We start from the raw sequence: 18,877 nt of genomic DNA, 5'->3' as shown, positions 1-18,877 counted from the left end.
GCAGAGGTATTTTCCTGGGAGGATGGATCATAGCTTTTATTAGATTCTCAGAGGGGTCTGTGACCCCTTGAAAGGCAATATAGCATGATACGATATCTCAGAAGTAAATGAAAATAAAAACTTTTAAAATGTTCCCCATTCAGTGGACTTACTACCTCCCAGTGTTGTTCTGAATTTTGTTATCTAAAGGACCAGTAGACAAGGGGCCATTTGTAGATCATGAAGTAGGATACATTTAGGCACCAGAGAAGGCTAGGTACCTCCAGTCAAGACCAGTGCAAAAGGAAAATGCAGAGCCCCTTGTTGGAAAATTATTAGCAGAGAATTAAACCAAGCACAAGGCCCTTCTAAGCCAGGACCCCTATGCAACTACAGGTTGCACACCCATGAAACTGGTCCTGCCTCTAGGACATACCACTAAACACACTATTAATTACCTGCCAATTATGTTATATTCCTTTGCACTGCCACGCAGTCCTCCATCCATTTTGGGAGCATCTAGAATATGCCAGGGATTGTGTTAAGTGCTGTGGATTCCAGATAGGAGCATACATTCATAACATTGGGTGTCTATTACATAAAAGGCCTTGTTCCAGGTTCTGGGACTATGGCTCTGCATAAGACATTCATGTTGGGCAGAAACAATAAATAAACAGGAAAAATATCAGATAGTGACAGGTGATGAGAAAGAAATTAACATAGGATGATGTGATACAGGGTGACTAGGTGGCTATTTATTTTTTAAACATCTTTACTGGAGTATAATTGCTTTACAATGGTGTGTTAGTTTCTGCTTTATAACAAAGTGAATCAGTTATACATATACATATGTCCCCATATCTCCTCCCTCTTGCCTCTCCCTCCCACCTTCCCTATCCCCAACCCCCTAGGTGGTCACAGAGCACCAAGCTGATCTCCCTGTGCTATGTGGCTTCTTCCCACTAGCTATCTATTTTACATTTGGTAGTGTATATATGTCCATGCCTAGGTGGCTATTTTAGATTAGGTGGTCAGGGAGGCCCTTTCTGAGATGACATTTGAACTAAGACTTTACTGAAAATAGGCCAGTCCTGCCTCCATGGGAGGTGGAGAGAGTTATCTTAAGCTTGGGCAATGACAAAAGCTCAAGGCTGGAAAGAGGGAGAGAAAATGAATGCCAGAGTGAACAGAGGTAGTGGGTAAGGGGAAGGATGAAACTGCGAGAGGTGGGAGGGAGCAGCCGGCAGAGACCAAATTATCATTTTTTGGTAAAAGGATTGTTTGAGAGCAAAGGAGTGAGCAGAGTCCGGCGAGAAGGTCCTGGCAGGAACTCAGGCTAAAGTGGTGGCTAGGTGACTAGGATGAGAATAGCGGAGATGAAGCTAGGTGGGCCGATACGGGTCCCGAATGCTCCCCGCAGCCCGCAGTTTCCCACCAGGGAGGGCCCGGGGCCCGGTCAGGTGAGTGGGTGGCCCGCTCGTAGCCTCGCGGAGCACCGCCCCCAGGGGCCGGCGCGCGTCCGCTGCCCCGCCGACGTGGCCGGCGCAGTAGGCCGCGCACGTGTCTGGTCCAGGGCTGAGGGACAGGGGCGCGCGGGGGTCTCAGGCGCCTGGTGATCAGAGGCCGGGGCGCCAGCTGGCTCGAGCCTGGCGTCCGCGGTCTAGAGCAGAGCAGGTGGGCCGGACGGAAGCGGTCTAGGTCACGGCGAGGAGGGGGCGGCCTGGCGGGCGCGCGCGCTAGCCGCGTGCACGCGCCGGGGCGGGGAGGGATGGGGGCGGGGTGGGGGCAGCCCTTTCCCAGGCAGTAGCGGGGGCAGCCGTTTCCCAAGGCGGTAGCGGGGGTGGTGTCGCTGTTGCCCTTTTAAGCCGCGGGGCAGCCGCCTCCTGCCGGTGGAGTGAGTTACAAAGGGAGCAGCCGCCCAGGCCGCCACACAGCCCCTCGCCATTTTCCAGCCCCGACCGACGCGGGCCGCGGCGGCGGGGAGAGGCGGAGCCGCGAGAGCGCGGCCCGGGCCGGCCCCGCGGGGCGGTCGCGGCCGTGACGGCGGCTCCGGGCCCGGCTCCCCTTCCGCACCCCTCCCGCCGGAGATGAGGGGAAGATGTCCGTGTCAGGGCTCAAGGCCGAGCTGAAGTTCCTGGCGTCCATCTTCGACAAGAACCACGAGAGATTCCGCATCGTCAGTTGGAAGCTGGACGAGCTGCATTGCCAGTTCCTGGTGCCGCCACCGGCGCCGCCACCGGCGCCGCCGGGCAGCCCTCACTCCCCGCCGCCGCCGCTCACACTCCACTGCAATATCACGGTGAGGCGCCCGGCCGCAGCCCCGCAGGGCCGGGCCAGGGAGGAAAGGGGCGCCCAGAGTCCCCGGACAAAGGGGAGCTTGCCCCGGAGAGGCCCCTCGGACCCCCGGGCGGGGCGGGCCCGCCCCTTTCCCCGGAGAAGGGCCCGGCCCAGCCCCGCCGGGACTGCGCGCGGCTCGGGTGGGAGGAGGCGGTATGCTCGTTTCTCCGGCTCTTCCCGCCGGCCTGGGTTTGGGACTCCTGGTCCCTCTCGGCCCCCGTCGCCGCGCCCTGAGGTGGGAGACCGCTGCCGGCCGAGCCCTCGCTGGGTCGCCATGGCCGCCCACAGCCAGGGGCCTGCCCCCGGGGCCGCGGTGCGGTGGGTCGGCTGTTGTTTGAGCCCCGGAGGGGCAGGCGAAGGGCCCTCAAGTTTGAGCTCGTCCTTTTCCAGTCAGATTTCGCTGGTTCCGCGTATTCCCCCAATTATATTTTAAGTTTGTGCTTAAGGAAGAACTAACACTGAAAACTGCCGCATTTGAGGAAAAAAAGTTTAGAATGCAGCCTCTGGCACTGTTTGAATTATCCCCTTACTGCTGGCCTGGCTCCGCGCTAACGCGTTTCCGAAGGCGCATTGGACCTTGGATGCGGCAGGTGTTCTGGGAGTGTGTTTGTGCAGCCCCTCCTGTGGGTAAGCCGTTCAGATTAGGAGCTGGCGAAAGGAGATACGTGCCCAAGTCTGCTGCCCAGTAGGATTGTTTTATGTCAAAAAGCCGAGATGACCCTTTAAAGCTCACTCTTTAACTTCATCTGAAAGCTCGTCAGAAACGCGTAAAAAAAAAAATTGAAATGTTAAATAAGTTTCTTCATAAAAGTGTATGATGAGGCTGTTCGTTGTGAAATTGACTTAGGGTATTTGTCCAAACTGCGGAATATGCCTCTTATAACAGGAGTTAAGGTTTCACGTTCCTCTGTAAATATGGCTAAAACCGAGTCTGGCGTCTTTAAACTCCCTTTTGTTAAGTTAGTAGGTACTTAAGTGCCTAGCCTGCAGCGTACCTGGTGCTCCAGAGTCTGTAAAAGACTTGAAGTTATGATAATTAACATTAAAGTAGTTTTCAGAATACTGGGGAGCAGGTGTATATTTCAGAAAAAAAAAGTTCAGTAAAGAGCTGTACTCAGGTGTTCTGTTCTAGGCGCTGGTTTTGCACAACTGGGTAGCGCAGTCCCTGCTTTCAGAACTCAGTCTTCTTGGGGGAAGAGTTTTACGCAGCGAAGTGTGACCAAGTTCTGTGGTATCATCATGAAGACCAAAGAGAGCAATTAACTTTGACTTTGGTGGTGGTGGGGTCGCTTCAGAGAAGGCCTTGAGGAGAGGCTGATTGTGGAGTTGGGCTTTCACAGGTGAGTAGAATTTTGGAAGGGAGCGAAAGGGCATTTCAGGCAGAGGAAACTCCATCCAAAAAAGACAGCAAAGCTTGAGAAAACGTAGATTGATTAGGAGTAGAGAAGTTATAATGAGACTCGAGAAGCTCAGGATGTAGGCTGGTGAAGGTGAAGATTTTCCAAGAATGGAAAACAGGAAGTAGTAGTGAGCATGAAGTAGGTGATAAAGAGACTGGCTAGTCTGAATGGTGATTATTCTGGTACAGGTTCAGGTATGGCCAGGGAAAAGTAGGGCTGGTTTCAATGACAGAGTGCCCTTGTAGGCTTGTGGGGGAGCTGCTGAGTTAGTCAGGTAAATGGGAAGATGTTTTTGCCATCCAGGACTAGGAGTGGTTCTCTACAGTGGGTGGCATTAGGAAAAGTGTGTGGTTTTGGTAATCCCAGTGGGGGTGGGATGGTGGTGTTGCTGTGCTGTGCTGGCATTTAGTGGCAGGGGTACAGGGATGCCAGATGTCTTGTAATGTTCAGGCAGTCTGCCACGACAGAGAATTATCCCGCTTCAAATGCCAGCAGTGCCCTATTGAGAACCATATTGGAGGCTGATGGAGTCAGCTGCACAGAAAGATACTGAGTGATGACCTGGATTAGGAAGTGGAACAAGAAGTGAATTAGAGGCACCTGGCAAAAGGAGGCTCTGGTGGGGACTAGTATAATGGTACCACTAATACAAACTATTCAAATTGAGATGTTAGTGAATTATGACACATTATCAGAACATAATTATCATGGTAGATGCTCAGTGTATACGAACGTGTGTTAACATTATTATGGAGAAACATCAAACATATAAAAAGTTGAATAGTGTGGAGAACCTCCACGTACCCAGCCTCAACAGTGATAAACTTTTGGCCAATCTTATTTCATCTATACGCCACCTTGGATTATTTTGAAGCAGATTCCAGACATATCACTTCATCTGTAAATATTTCGGTGTGTATCTCTAAAAGATAAAGACTCTTTAAGCATGGCTGAGTGTTTAGATAAAATCAGCATGGTTTGCTCTTGTTGATGCCATTTTCTTAGAGGGGAAGGAGCAAGGAAAAAATGGGGCTGGATTTCATATGTCAGGTCTGTGTTTGATTTGCTATTCTCTAAAAAGTTTTAGCTCTTAAAAAAAATAATAATTTTGATCTATCTTTTAAAAAACTTTTCCTCTTATTTCCTCTTATTCCCAGATATTTATTGAACTCTTCTACATGCCAGGCCTTGTCTTCTCCATGCTTATCAAGAAGCATCCTTAGGCGGTTTCTGTAATGTTTGAGTGAATGGTACCTCACTAGTTGTTTTCTTATACACCTGCATGTCAATTTCTGAGTAGTCCTCTAAAGATATTGTGCCCCCTTTTTCTTTCAGGCTTCTGCATCAGCAGTTTTTCCCATGTGGAATGTGCCCCTTACCTTACCCCAGTCTGTCTTGACATGTCTGACTATCCCCAAGGCTCTTCTAGTCATAAGCTGTTCATGCTGATATCTATTTCCTTTCCTGTCTTCTATAGTCCTTAACTGTTTACTGCTTTGGTTATGTTTTCTTAATATTCTATTATAATAGTTGTGGATTTTTTTAAAGTCTTTTTTATGGTGGCAGGGGGGAATATTCTATAGTTATATTTTTCATCTTCCACTCACTAAATGCTCAGTAAATATTTGTACTATTGATGATATGGCCACCATTTTAGCTATATTCTGTTGGAACAAAAATCTTAACTACCATGTAAGTTAACTGCCAAGAGTTTGTCAAAAGGGCAGAGAAAACATCAAGAAAGTGTCATGGGTAGTGCATAAATATTTAAAAGGCCACTTAGGGTTCGATAGGAAATCTGCAATTTGACTTCACATGAAAGCGTTTTAAGAAGTAAACAAAACAAAACAAAAAACAAACCAAAAAAACAAGGCATAGATGTGTTACTCTTCAGGCCAAGGGAATGAAGCTAAATTTTTTTTCTGTTTTATAACTTTGTCCTAATCTTAAGTATGAAATGGAAAGAGTGCTATGTTCAACTTCAAGGAGTCTTTTTTTAACTTGTTTTCTGTGAACTCATGATATGAAATTTTGTCATGCAAACTTAGAAGTATTGGCTTTCCATTTTCAGTAAATAGATCTAATTGCCAGTCAGTGCTAACATCCAGTTGTTATGATCACACCTAAAAGCAAAGCAGCTCGTTTTAATAACTTGTGCAGCCTTATTGGGAGCTAGTGTAGGACTTTGTTTTAGTCCTTTTGAAATATTTAGCATAACTTGGCAACTCCATTACTCCTTTTATGGACTTCTTGGCATTTGGGAACTCTTGGTAGGGAATCGCTGTTTTAGAGTGAGAAATCCCCCCCAGGAAGTAAATTAGCTGGTAAACAAATAAAACCTCATAGTACTTTATTATTTGTGTAGCATAAATCATTACTCTTTCTGCCTGAGTGGCTATTTGCCAGGCTATTTGTGGTGGAACATTTTTTAAATTAAATTTCTATTCATCATTGCCAAAAAGGTTACCCCCCTCCCCACCCTAACAGCAAGATATTAAATTAAAAACGTTAGAGCTGAGAGTTTAGGAGACGGAAAAAAATTTAGTCTTTAGTCATTGGGACCTTAAGCAAATTACTACTTTCACTGTATTTTTCTATAAAATAGATAATACTTTTTGCCCCACATGAGAGCATATATAGGAAAGCTCTTCAACAGTGATAATGATCTCTACAAATATAAAAGTGATGGTGTCATTAGCGGCTGAATAACACTTTTAGAAATGCTTTTTTAATAGCTTTTCATGGGAAATAAACCAGTGCTGTTAATTTCTTCATTTTTCTTGTTTCTAGTCTTTACATTGATAAAAAGTAGCCCAGGGAAGGTTATACAAAGGAAATAACAAAACTTGACTAAAGAGCCCAAGACCTTTTCTTTGGTCTACTCTCCTGGGACAGATTACTTTTCCAAACTGAACTCCTGGAGAATCTTTTGGAAGTATCACAGCTGTCATGTTAAGCACCTCAGTGGTACTTTCAGTCCAGAGGAATCATTGTTTCCATTCATTTGACCAATTTATAATATAGAGTCAAATTCCTAGTTGGCATCTCTCTTCCCTCATCTCCATTTTTATGCCCTTCCTTGAAAGGAACAGGTACATGAAGAGAGGAGACTTAGATTTCCATTTTGTGAATGGTGTATCCTTTAGTAACTTGTTTTTTTCGTTGTTGTTGTTGTTAAACTTCCTTAGGCCTGGAAAAGGATAGTATTAGATAAATGTCAGTTAGTTGAGGGGTGGGGAATTGAATTTGAATAGTCCCTGCCAAATAAAGCATTACTGGAGAGCCAGAGTGGTGAAGCAGAGGTCCCTTTTTCCAAGGCCATTGTAATAGTGTTCTGTGTTCTCTTCTGAAAGATCATTCTGAAAGACAAAGCAGACTCAGAACCAAGGAAACCAGTGGTTTCTGCAGATAGGTGGTTTGAAATCTCTTCAGCACTTTTGTTTTCTCTGCCTCAGTGCCTTTAGAATGATGTTTTGATTAGCTGTAATTTGCTATTCAAACAAACACTTAGGAATTTTTTTCAGATCACAGGGGTATATATGCATTTTTCTTTTACCAAATGTTAGTGTTTTTACTCTGCTTCTCTGGGCTCTGGTCATGTTAGATACTTAGTTGTATGTTGTTTACTTGTAAAATGATTATCAGGGAGCAATCTCTTTTTCTTTCTTCTTTTTTTTGAGTAGCTTTTTTATGTTGTCAGGTCATTTAGAATTTTATTAAGCTACCATATGGTAATTCTGTCAGTTTATTTCATTCTCCATCCCACATTTATTGAACAGCAAAGGGTGAAAATAGAGTGTCCCATAGCTGTTCTCCAGAAGAATTAAAACTGTTATACCTTTGAACCTTCAACAAGAAGTATGTGTATCAATTTTCAAAAAAAGTTAGGATACAGCCATCTCCAAGGATTTCATGTCATTTGGAAAAATGCCAGAAACTGAGCAGTCTGGCAGGCAGTTTTGCTGGCTGGTGCTTGATATAGAGCCACACATCGGTCTCTTAGTGGATTTATGTGGAAAAATAGGTAAAGAAAGCTATTTCTGAACAAGACAAACTCCTTAGGCAATGACAAGCAAAGAGGTTGGTTTCATTAACCTTGAGTTATGTTGCCTTAGATTAGGACAGCACAACATTTTATGGTGGCAGTGGCCGTGGTGGTGAACTTCTTTGAAATTTGTCCACTTACGGTAACCTTTATGTGGTGGTGGTCACAGACAACTTCATCCTTCAAGCCTTAAAATCACTATAAAACTAATAGTAGAATTGAGGAAAAACAGGGTCCCTGAGTAATTAGATGCTTAGATAATTGTCTAAAATTTTCATATCTGGCGAGAAAGAGAGGTGTTCGAAGCACTCAAACATTTAATGTAAGGAAAGCTGCTTGAACTTACACTGGGATTTTAGAGCACCATCTGTTGTTTAAAAATTGTATATCATGGGTCATTTTAAAGAGAAATAGTAAGGAAACTATCTTTTCAAGATAGATACAAAGCTTAGTTGTTAACCTTGTAAAAATTGAAAAGCTTGAGGTATATGAGAGGTTGAAAGCATTAATGCTTAGTTTTAAATATTGGTGATAATTTTAGAGGCCTTTCAAAGTATGTAGATTGTCTTCTAAATATTACACTGAACAAGCCTTGACCATGATGTGAAATTTGGGCTGAAGATTCAGTTTCCAGAGGTGGTGGTAGTGGATATTTTATAATGTGGAAAATAAGACATTTAAGAAGTCTAAAAACCAGATAAGCAAAACTAGAAAAAAAAAACCCACCTGTAATTCTACCACTCAGAAGACACCACTGTCAAAATTATGGTACATATCTTGTCATCTGGTCATCTTTTTTCTCTTATGTTTATGTAGATTCCCTCTTCCTTTTAAAAAAAATCAGATTATTTTGTTACCTGATTTTTCACTCAGTAATATTGTAGACCTTTGTCATAAACTTACTCCTACAATGTCTTCAATTATCATGTGCTGTTCTGTTATGTGACTATAGCATTGAGTCATTCGTGTCTCCTACTATCGGTGGTTTCTGTTTTCTTCTATTTTAAGTAATGCTTTGAAGATTAATAGCTAGAGCTAAATCCTTGTGCATATAGGTAATATCCTTTGAAATTTTCCTAGAAGTGATAGCTTTCTGTTCTTGTTGATGAATTGGTTTTTGGAGATGATGTAACAAATTATATTGTATGGGAACTTTTTTTTTTTTCTTCCAGGTAGCAGCTTTTATTTATCAGACTGGTAAAAATGTTAGCAGGTGTGAAGTGAAATGGGCATTCTCACAGTCATGGCACAAAGTATAGTATAAATATCTATGACCCTCTAGAAAACAGTTTGGTTTCTTTTAACCCTCTCTATTTTGGCAAGATATATGCTGGCTACCCCTGTTGGCCAACATTGTCCTTGTGATGCTGGATCTCCAAGAAAGACGGCTCTAGTCCCAGAGAAGACCCAGATTTGCCTGGTTTAGCTCATCTGACAGCTAACCACTGGGAGTAGGATAGGCTGGTAGAGACCTGTGATCAGGTTTTGGGTCAAGGGAGGGAGGCAGGAAGATGGGAAGGAGATAGGAAAACTAACCTCAGTAGAACCACATTAATATAGAATGATAAAAGGATGTTTCTTCCAAGGAAGAAATTCTGAGAGTGAGGAGGAAAAAGGTTGGGGGATAGGGGGCAGGCAGCAGTTATCAAGGTTTTTGGAGTCAAGACTCTTTTACACTATTAAAAATATATTGAGGTCCCAAGGAGCTTTTGTTTATGTAGGTTATCTATCAATATTTATCATTAGAAATTAAAACAAATATTTAAAATATTCATTAAGATAAACTCATTACATGTTAATATGAATGTTTTTGTGGAAAATGACCTTATGTTCTAAACCAAAACATCTTAATGAGAATAGTGGCACAATTTTACTTTTTTTTTTTTTTTTGCGGTACGTGGGCCTCTCACTGTTGTGGCCTCTCCCGTTGTGGAGCACAGGCTCCGGATGCGCAGGATGCGCAGGCTCAGTGGCCATGGCTCACGGGCCCAGCCGCTCCGCAGCATGTGGGATCTTCCCGGACCGGGGCATGAACCCGTGTCCCCTGCATCGGCAGACGGACTCAACCACTGCGCCACCAGGGAACCCCCACAATTTTATATTTTTTGAGGTGAATCTCTTTGATGTCTGGTCTGTCATTTGCTTTTGCTTCTGCATTCAATCTGTGGTGATATGTTGTTCTAATTGAAGTAATAGGAAGAAAATCCAGCCTCACACAGATACTTGATTGGAAAAAGGAATATTGTAACAGCTATTTTTGATAGTTGTAGATATTCTTTTTGGATACTCTACCCAAACTTGTTTTTTTCTTGAACTTTGAATGGATCTTTTACCCATGATATTATGACATCATGCATTGGTCTTTGGAAAATATTGGTTCACTGAAATCTTCTAAATGTTGATACATTCCGTTAGGTGACATGAAAACATTATATTCATTAATATCACCATCAACCTCATCAGAATACTTTTAGGAAGCTGTCAGGCTCACAGTGGTGGATACAGGTTTTGCAAAATTCTAATTTTTGCTTGAAAGCTTGAATTTTATCATTGGCCATAAATACTGTCCTGTGTTTTCCTTGAAATGACAGGCTCTCTTCATTCTTTTTGGAGAAAACATCTATCAAAAATCCAAGTTGGAATAACCATTGTTTGTCAGTCATTCTTTCAAGTGAAAATTGTGTCCTGTGAAAGTGGTTAGTTCAGCTCACAACTGTCATACAAGTGCTTTTTCTCATGTGTTCTGTTGGAGTGCTCATGTGTGCTTCACATTTCATCACTTGCAATATTAAAAAGACATGAGGATTGAGATTTAGTAAAATAACTGCCTCATCACAGACATTCATAAGTGAAATACCTTTTTTTTCCTTTTAAACACCTTGAATGACTGGTGGTGAATACCATGTCTTCAAGTATAGTTTGGTGTCACTGCCTTTATCTGTGCTAAGGTACCAGCAGTTAGTTTTACCCACCATTATGTCTGCACCATTGGTACAGATGTCAATGTGAAAAAGTCGATTAACATCTTAGTATTCTTGTAGAAATAGTTTGGACCTAGGAGTCCAAGGGCCCCACTTGAGAACTGTTAACATAGTTGCTTAGACCTAGTATATATCCTGTCTTCTTTTGTACAGGATTAGAAAAATATGGCATAGGTAGTAACTGATCTCAGTATTTCTTTCCTTTTTTTCTTTTTTTTTTTGCAATTCTCATAATATGGTTTTGAGGGGTTTTAGTCCAGAGCAACAATTCATATATTTTCTTTTGCTTATGCAGAAGTTTAACCTACATAATGAAGCTGAGAAGTTAGTGCTTTTTTTTTCTTTTAAGGCTAAAGAAACTATAAATCTAAAACAATAAAAATGGTTTAGATGGTGTGTTCTCAAACTAGGCTGAAGAATTTAAAGAAAATGTAATAAGTAATTCTCTTTAAGAATAGGATTAATTTTGAAGACAGTCTGTTTACCTTTTAGCCTTAAAGAGGTTTGGGACGCAGTAAGAGTTTGAGGAATGAGAATACAAAAATAAACCATTATTGAATGGATATAATGATGTCCTACTTCAATACAGTTTTTCTTTCTTTAAACAACATTTTGTAAAATGCTTTAAAAATAATCAGTTTCTGTGGCTCCAACTGTATTATAATTGAGATTATAGTTCTCAAAGCAGTGCTTCTTTAAACTGTTTCTGCAAAATTGTTGTTTCTCTATGACTAGAACCTAACTGTAGCTAATACTAATAAGAATGGCTTTTCCCTAATATATAATAGAAAACAGTACAAATGAACAGAGTAAATGTCTGTTAATAGGTGGAAACATGTCATGCTTAGTTCATTAACTTTTAAAATCAACACATGTAATTGTGCTTTTAAAAGTATATATGTTGTAATAGCATTTCTTGGTAATAGTTTGTGTGATGGAATAAAATATTGGAATTTTACGGTGTTTGAATTAGTTACATATTGCTCTGCAACAAGTTTAGCAGCTTAAAACAAAATTACCTCACGGTTTCTACGGGTCAAGAATCTGTGCATGACTTACTTGGGTTTCCCTGGCTCAGGGTCTCTGACAAGGCAGTCATGGTGTTGGCTGATGCTGCAGTCAACTCAAGGCTGGACAGGGAGAGGCGCTGCCTCCAACTCATTCATGCAGTTGTTGGTAGGATTCATCTCCTCAGGCTGTTGGTCTGAGGACCTCAGATTCTAGCTGGCTGTTGGTCAGAGGCCTCTCTCAATCCCTTGCCAAGTGGATTTGGGCCTCTCCGTAAGGAGCTGCTTCCATCGGGGGAGCAAGTGAAAGAGCAGGGGAGGGTGAGCAAGACAACTTCTCTTTTTGTAACATAATTTTAGAGGTGACATCCATTACTTTTATTGTATTCTGTTTGTTAGAAGTGAGTCTTCAGGCCTAGGGGAGGGAATTACATTGTGCAAGGGTGTGACTACCAGGAGGTTAAGATTATTGGGGCCATTTTAGAGGCAGCCTATTACAGTGTTCAAGAACATCATTGACCTCGATGAGCTGGAGCACACAGACAGTAGCTGTACTAGGAGAATGCCTGTCTCAGAGCCCAACTCCCGTGGCTAGTGAGCACTGAATGTAGCCCTAAGACAGCTATGTTGCTGTTTGTTCTGCCTTTCTAACACCTTGCTGTATTTAAGAAGTAATCTTAACCTCATTTAAGAAATTTATCCTTTAGAAGCTACAGTCTTCCTTGCAATCTAAGAAGGGATGGAAAATTATTAGGAAAAAGGCAAAATTAAATGGGATTGATTTTTAGGGGCCAATTTTCTATTGGAGAGAAATCTCAAAGTAGCTTCTGTAATTACACTACTCAGAAGGCAAGTAGTATAGTGAGTAGAAGATTTAAAAAATCATTTTAAACATTTGTAAGGATTTAAAAACTTGTGCCTAGATATGTATTCCTTTGCTTTATTTAAAAAAATTCAGAGTTAGATCTCATCTAGATAAATCTTAGAAATGTAGTTTTATTATATTAAAAGGCAAAAAGTAGTATGGTTTAACTCTGTAGACTACTTCAAGGTTGGGGTTTTTTAGTTTTTGCTTTTAATTTGTTTTTGCTTTTTGAGGGATTTATTGTGATTCCAGATTTTAAAGCCCTTAAACGTTAAAGCTGGTGAATCCAGACCATGATAGACCTTTCTTTGTAAAGAAAGGAAGCCTGGCTTCCTTGGTGCTTGCATACTTTTGATGAAATATAACTTTTGCAGTGTATTCTCTTCTGTTTGTTTTAAATCATACTGCTTACTGGGTAAAGTCCTTTTTTTTTTAAGACTAATAAATTATGTAACATGGAACAGGAAAGATTAAACTGTAAAACTTAATTTTTGTTTTAAAAAAATCCATTAAAAATTTTGTTTCTCCACACATGGATTTTAATGTGTTACTTTTCTTTCCATGATATGTTTTACTTAAATTTGTGGTCATCTTGCCATTTAGTGGTGAGGTTTAATTGCATATCCAGGTTAGCTTGTCTGTAAATGTGTTTAACGTAGGTGTCTCTGTAACAGGAATCTTATCCATCTTCTTCACCAATATGGTTTGTGGACTCTGATGACCCAAATCTGACATCAGTTCTGGAACGTCTAGAAGACATTAAGAACAACAATTCGGTGAGAAAATAAGCCACACTACTTTTTGTTTCTCATGAACATATAGAATTTAAGTGTTAAGAGGTAATATGATATAGAAGCCTGTTTAATGATTATTTGATAACCTGGTTTTTAGCTCCTTTAAGATTTCTTTTTTTTTGTCCTTCATATTCTACTGTTTAATACCTGGTTTTTCATTTTTATTCCCCATAGGTATAGTCTTAATTTAGATCAGGAATTAGGTGGTCTCTTTTCCATGAATCCTAATCATTAAACTAAGCAGGCCTTTTTGGTTGGTACCACTAGCCAAGGTAGGAAGTAGAAAAAGGGAAAAAGACCAAGGTAGATGTGAGGGGGAAATAATGACAGAATGACACCAATTGCTGTTTCTGTCAAGAGTCTATAACTCTGAGGTAAAAGTCAAAGGTATATAAATAAAAAGTTATTTTCTAATATATAAAACAATCTAACTTTCCATTTTAGAAACCTGGTTTCTTTGATTATAAAACTATAAGTGACCATTGTGAGAGAACTAATAAAATTAAAAACAACAAAAAAAGGAAAATAGAAATTTTATTTTCTCTACCTGATAAACCATTGTTGACATGATGGCTATTTTTTATCGGTATTTTTTTCCCTTGCTAGTAAAATACACATACTCTTATACATATGTTTAAATAGTTGAGGTTATATTTTGTATAATTTAAATGCTTTTTTAAAGTTAACATTATCATTACATTTTTCCATGATGTCACAAAGTCCTTACAGAAAAATACCAATTATTATTTGCAGCTGACATGATTGTTTACCTTAAAAAAAAATCCAAAGGAGTCAGCTGAAAAAGCAATTTTTAAGATGACTGGTTAGGGCTTCCCTGGTGGCGCAGTGGTTGAGGGTCCGCCTGCCGATGCAGGAGACGCGGGTTCGTGCCCCGGTCCGGGGGGATCCCACATGCCACGGAGCGGCTGGGCCCGTGAGCCATGGCCGCTGGGCCTGCGCGTCCGGAGCCTGTTCTCCGCAACGGGAGAGGCCACAGCGGTGAGAGGCCCGCGTACCGCAAAAAAAAAAAAAAAAGATGACTGGTTAAAAGTTCTATTATATAAAAATCAAGTTTTCCCAAATATCAGCTATAATCAGAAAATATGGTGGACAAGTATTTTATTGACAACTCTAATTAAATTAAAAAAATTAAATACCTAGGAATAAGGTTAGGTGTGCAGGTTTTGTATCAAGAAAACTACAAAAATTTGCTGAGTAAAATGAAAGACTTGACTCCTGTGTTCCTAGATGGGCAGACTCCTTATAATAAATATGTCAGTTATCTGTATAGCTTCATGTTAGTTTATAAATTGAATGCAATTCCAGTAAAAATCCCAACAGATTTATTTTTGGGACTTGACAAGTGACTCTAAAGTTTTTGAAGAGTAAATAATCAAAAACAATAATGGAGTTGAAAAAAAATGAGGAGAGACTTGTCTGACCAGATAGTGAATAAAATAAAATATTGAGTACTGGCACTGAGCTGGACAAGTAAAGGCAGTTAGAAGTTTAGAAACAGAGTCATGCAATTGAGAATTTAGAATGAGTTAAATTGAACCAAAATACTCAATAAGGAAAGGATAGATTATTCTATTAATAGTAAAGGGGAGAATTAACCATTTGGGGAATTTAGAGACTTACCTCAGATTTTTGTCACCATAAGTTAGAGGTGGTTTAAGCACAGCTATTCTTAAAATTAAGAACAGAAGAACATTGGTTTATAGAGTATTATAAGAGTAATAAGAGAGCCATGAAAGAGGAAAAAATTAAAAGCTAGACAGACACATGTTCACATCTCCAGCAGGGAAGGGGCAACAGGACAGGTAAAGAGGGATAGACTTAGCTCCCTTACTGCTTAGGAGGTTGCCTCTAAAGATCTAAAGGTGTAAGTTTTGTAATAGTAGAAATGAGTGGGTTTATTTTTTGATGTCTAAAGTATCCATCAAAAAAATGCTCATAAAGTAAATTGACATAGGATATAAAATGGGATCCAATTTTATAAATAAACATTTACATAAAAGAAAAAAGCCAAAACACACGCTTCACTCTTTCTTATACTCTCTGCCAGTTATTTTATAACCTAGTTTCTTGAATAAGAATAAGCTGTATTTCCTCACCTTTAATTCATTATAATCTGGATTCTGCCATCTTTGTTGTACTAAAATTTTTACTTGTACTTGCCAAATCCAGGACTTCTTTTTTAGTCCTAAAGTTTCTGCAGCATTTTGATACCGTTGATTCTTTCCTTATTGAAACATTCCTCCATTCAACAAGCACATATTCCTTATTGTCCACGAATAAAGAGCTGGTTAAATAAAAATTACTGTATAGTTTTATGATAGAATATCATGTTGAAGTTAAGAAGAATGCAGCCAGTCTTTCCACAAGAGCACATACAGTGTTCCAAGATATACTAAAGTGAAAAAGCAGGGCATAGCATATTGTCTATAATCTGGCTCCTTTAGTATACGAAGTAAAAAAATAAATATATATATATATCTATGCTGGATTATACATACCTTTTTTTTTCACCTGGGTGGATGCAGGAAACTGTTAGTAGTAGAACGCAGAAAAGTATTTTTTAAAAAATTGGCTTCTATGCCAGGCTTTGTGGTAAGTGGTGGGTATAAAAGACAAGTCATATCCCTGTCCTCTGGGAACTGATAATCTGATGAGGATTTCCATCAGATCACTGTCTCCTGTTTTTATCTCTTACTATTGCCTTGCCTTGGTCTCCTCTGAGCTCTTATTCCTTGGTCTGCCTCTTTCTTCTCATTCTGCACTTTCTCTGAGTAATCTCTTCTACCCCCAGTACTTAAATCATGGCCTGTATTCCAGTGATTCCTAAATCTGTATCTCTAGATAAAATTTATCTCCTGAGTTTGAAACCCATTATCTGTCTATATATCACGTAGATCCAGGGAATCTTACTCAGATGTGCTGTGGCTGTTCAAAATGATTACATCTAAATTTAAACTCATCTACCTCTTAGTACTCCACCTCCTGCATCATGTTTCCCCTCAAAAATTCTCTCTGTGATTGTGAATGGGGCAAAATGAAATAATGAAACTTGTTACCCATGTCTGAAGCTGGGAACTATCTTTGAGTTCTTTTTTATACCAGTGTTTCCTGACTCCCACCTCCTCAACCCCAGACTATCTAGTAAATTTCTAAGACCTGTCCATCTCCCTTCTAAAAATATTCCTTAAATTCTTCCCGATGGTCTTAGTTACTTCCTTCGATCCCTCAATCACTCTTTTGGGTGGAGCGTGAAGTTGAAATTCTTGGAAGCTGTGCTGCCCTGTTTCTTACTGCTTGGTGCATCTCCACCACAGTGCTACCGTAGCTCTTCCTGTACCAGGGGTTGGAGTGTCGGGGCTGTGTCCAGCTCACCCTGCCTCGTCTTTGTTATGTACTGAGCACAAAACAGCTTATTGGATGGATAACAAATCCACGGTGGGGCTTTGCTGCTTTTTAAGCTTGAGGATATTTTTTTGTACTAATTTACGGCTCACCTTTTTCCTCATTTTTACTTGCTCCATTGTCCACTTTGGAAAGGCTTGTTCTTTGCTTTGTTTAACCCATTCTAATTCTGTGTCTGTTTTCCTCAGTCCTTCATAAACCTGCTCCTTTCTCTTCATCTCTTTTCTTGGTTAGAGACATCCAGGAAACTGTTCCTGACCAAGTGAAGTAAGTTGCCTTACTTGCTGCCCATCATGGCTACTGATAGTGACCATTCTTAAATCATAATTCTAAACTTATACATTGAAAACAGTTTTTTAAACAATGAAAAACACGTTTGTGCACATAATTTACCTTGCTTACTTAAAGTAAATATGCTTTAAAAAATCTGGATTTAAAAATGGAAACGAGGGCTTCCCTGGTGGCGCAGTGGTTGAGAGTCCGCCTGCTGATGCAGGGGACACGGGTTCGTGCCCCGGTCCGGGAAGATCCCACATGCCGCGGAGCGGCTGGGCCCGTGAGCCATGGCCGCTGAGCCTGCGCGTCCGGAGCCTGTGCTCCGCAAGGGGAGAGGCCAGAACAGTGAGAGGCCTGCGTACCGCAAAAAAAAAAAAAAAAAAAATGGAAACGAGTTATTCTTTGCAGTTTTCCTAGTAAGGTCTTTTTTTGTTTGTTTGTTTGTTTAGACAAACACTTAAGAGCCTACTAAATGTCAAGTGTTTTCACAAAAGAGTTCATTTAACTTTTACCCTTATGAGAAGATTTTAATTTCCTTGTTTTATAGATGGGGAGACTCAAAACTCAGGGCATTAGATACTGTATCCAAGGTCACCTGGATTCCAAGGCTCTGTCTGCTAGACCACATTTGGCTCTACTTTCAAATGAATGACTGTGAAATATATAATTTTATAAACCATGTGCAGCAACACTGCCTCTGTTTTTTGTAGCCTCATTAATGTATTAATGTACTCTTGTAAGTTACTAAGAAAAGAAGTTAACAACTGAAAATTAGACAATGTCTGGAGCTCCCCTTCCTCTGCCATTTTGTTGATGTCATTCTGCTAGGTATCAGTTGTAGGGATTGCACTAAAGCCATAGTAACTTTCTTACACTAGCAGCCCCTAAAATATTTTTTAAAGACTGTTATTTTATCTGTAGGCTGTAATTGAGCAGTAATAAACTTTTCTCATTTACTACTGGATTTGTTACAGTAGTTATAGTGTTATTCATGTCTCTAAGGGCTCTTTAACATAATGCTTATTTACTGAAATGTGTTTTGTAGCTTCGTCAGCAGTTGAAGTGGTTGATATGTGAACTCTGCAGATTATATAACCTTCCTAAGCACCTGGATGTTGAGATGCTAGATCAACCACTACCCACGGGTCAGGTAAAGTAAAAATTCTCTAGTGTTCTAGAGCTAAAATAAATTGTCTCAAGCACAAGTAAAACTAGGATGATTTCTCATTATTATACAACTTATTTAGAACTTAGTTTTTGTTTTCCTGTTGAATTGTTTTGTTTGTTTTAGGTACTAAAAATAACCTTTTCATTCTTGGGAGCTGCTCATATTTACTATGACAGGCAAACAGTTGCCCCCTCTCAACCACCACCTTTTTGTTGTTAATGTTCCTGGTTTCCGTAACTGTTCCTTGCTTCTGCAGTTGTTTGCTTTTGTTTATTCACTTACCTTCACCTGGAATACCATCTCTCTATACCCATTTGTGCTTCTTAAGTCCTAACTCAAATGTTATCACCTCCAAGCAGCAGAAGTACCCACTAGCTCACCACCACTTCTAACCTCTCTGGATTTCTGGATTTACCTATTTAGGCATAATTTATTGATTTGTACTATAATAAAGATTTAGCTCTTATACCACCCACTTACCCACCCACCTCCCCTTCCTAAAACATCATTATATTTAGTCATATGAATAATCACCACTTATCATTAGGACTTTGTAGTGTAGAGTTTTATATTTCCTCTGTACAGTTTTTTGTTTTGCAATG

The 18,877-nt window shown here is 40.3% G+C and overlaps 1 protein-coding gene across 2 annotated transcripts in view; it reads left to right on the top strand.

Annotated features, from left to right (window-relative positions):
* Positions 1 to 2,077: 2,077 nt before the first annotated feature.
* UBE2Q2 (ubiquitin conjugating enzyme E2 Q2) overlaps positions 2,078 to 18,877 on the top strand; it is a gene marked incomplete at its 5' end in the record, with an annotated part of 68,298 nt that continues 51,498 nt past the window's right edge. Inside the window, 3 exons of one of the 2 annotated variants that reach the window (XM_079698848.1) lie at positions 2,078 to 2,278; positions 13,289 to 13,390; positions 18,153 to 18,257. In XM_079698848.1, the coding sequence (XP_079554974.1) occupies positions 2,078 to 2,278; positions 13,289 to 13,390; positions 18,153 to 18,257 (408 nt within the window). The remainder of the gene's footprint in view (positions 2,279 to 13,288; positions 13,391 to 18,152; positions 18,258 to 18,877) is intronic. The other variant, XM_079698849.1, reaches the window with a different exon arrangement.

The sequence above is a fragment of the Hyperoodon ampullatus genome (genome assembly GCF_949752795.1).
Source record: "Hyperoodon ampullatus genome assembly, chromosome: 3".
NCBI classification, from domain to species: domain Eukaryota; kingdom Metazoa; phylum Chordata; class Mammalia; order Artiodactyla; family Ziphiidae; genus Hyperoodon; species Hyperoodon ampullatus.
The sequence above is the reverse complement of the archived record's forward strand: the minus strand, read 5'-3'. Positions and strand labels throughout refer to the sequence as shown.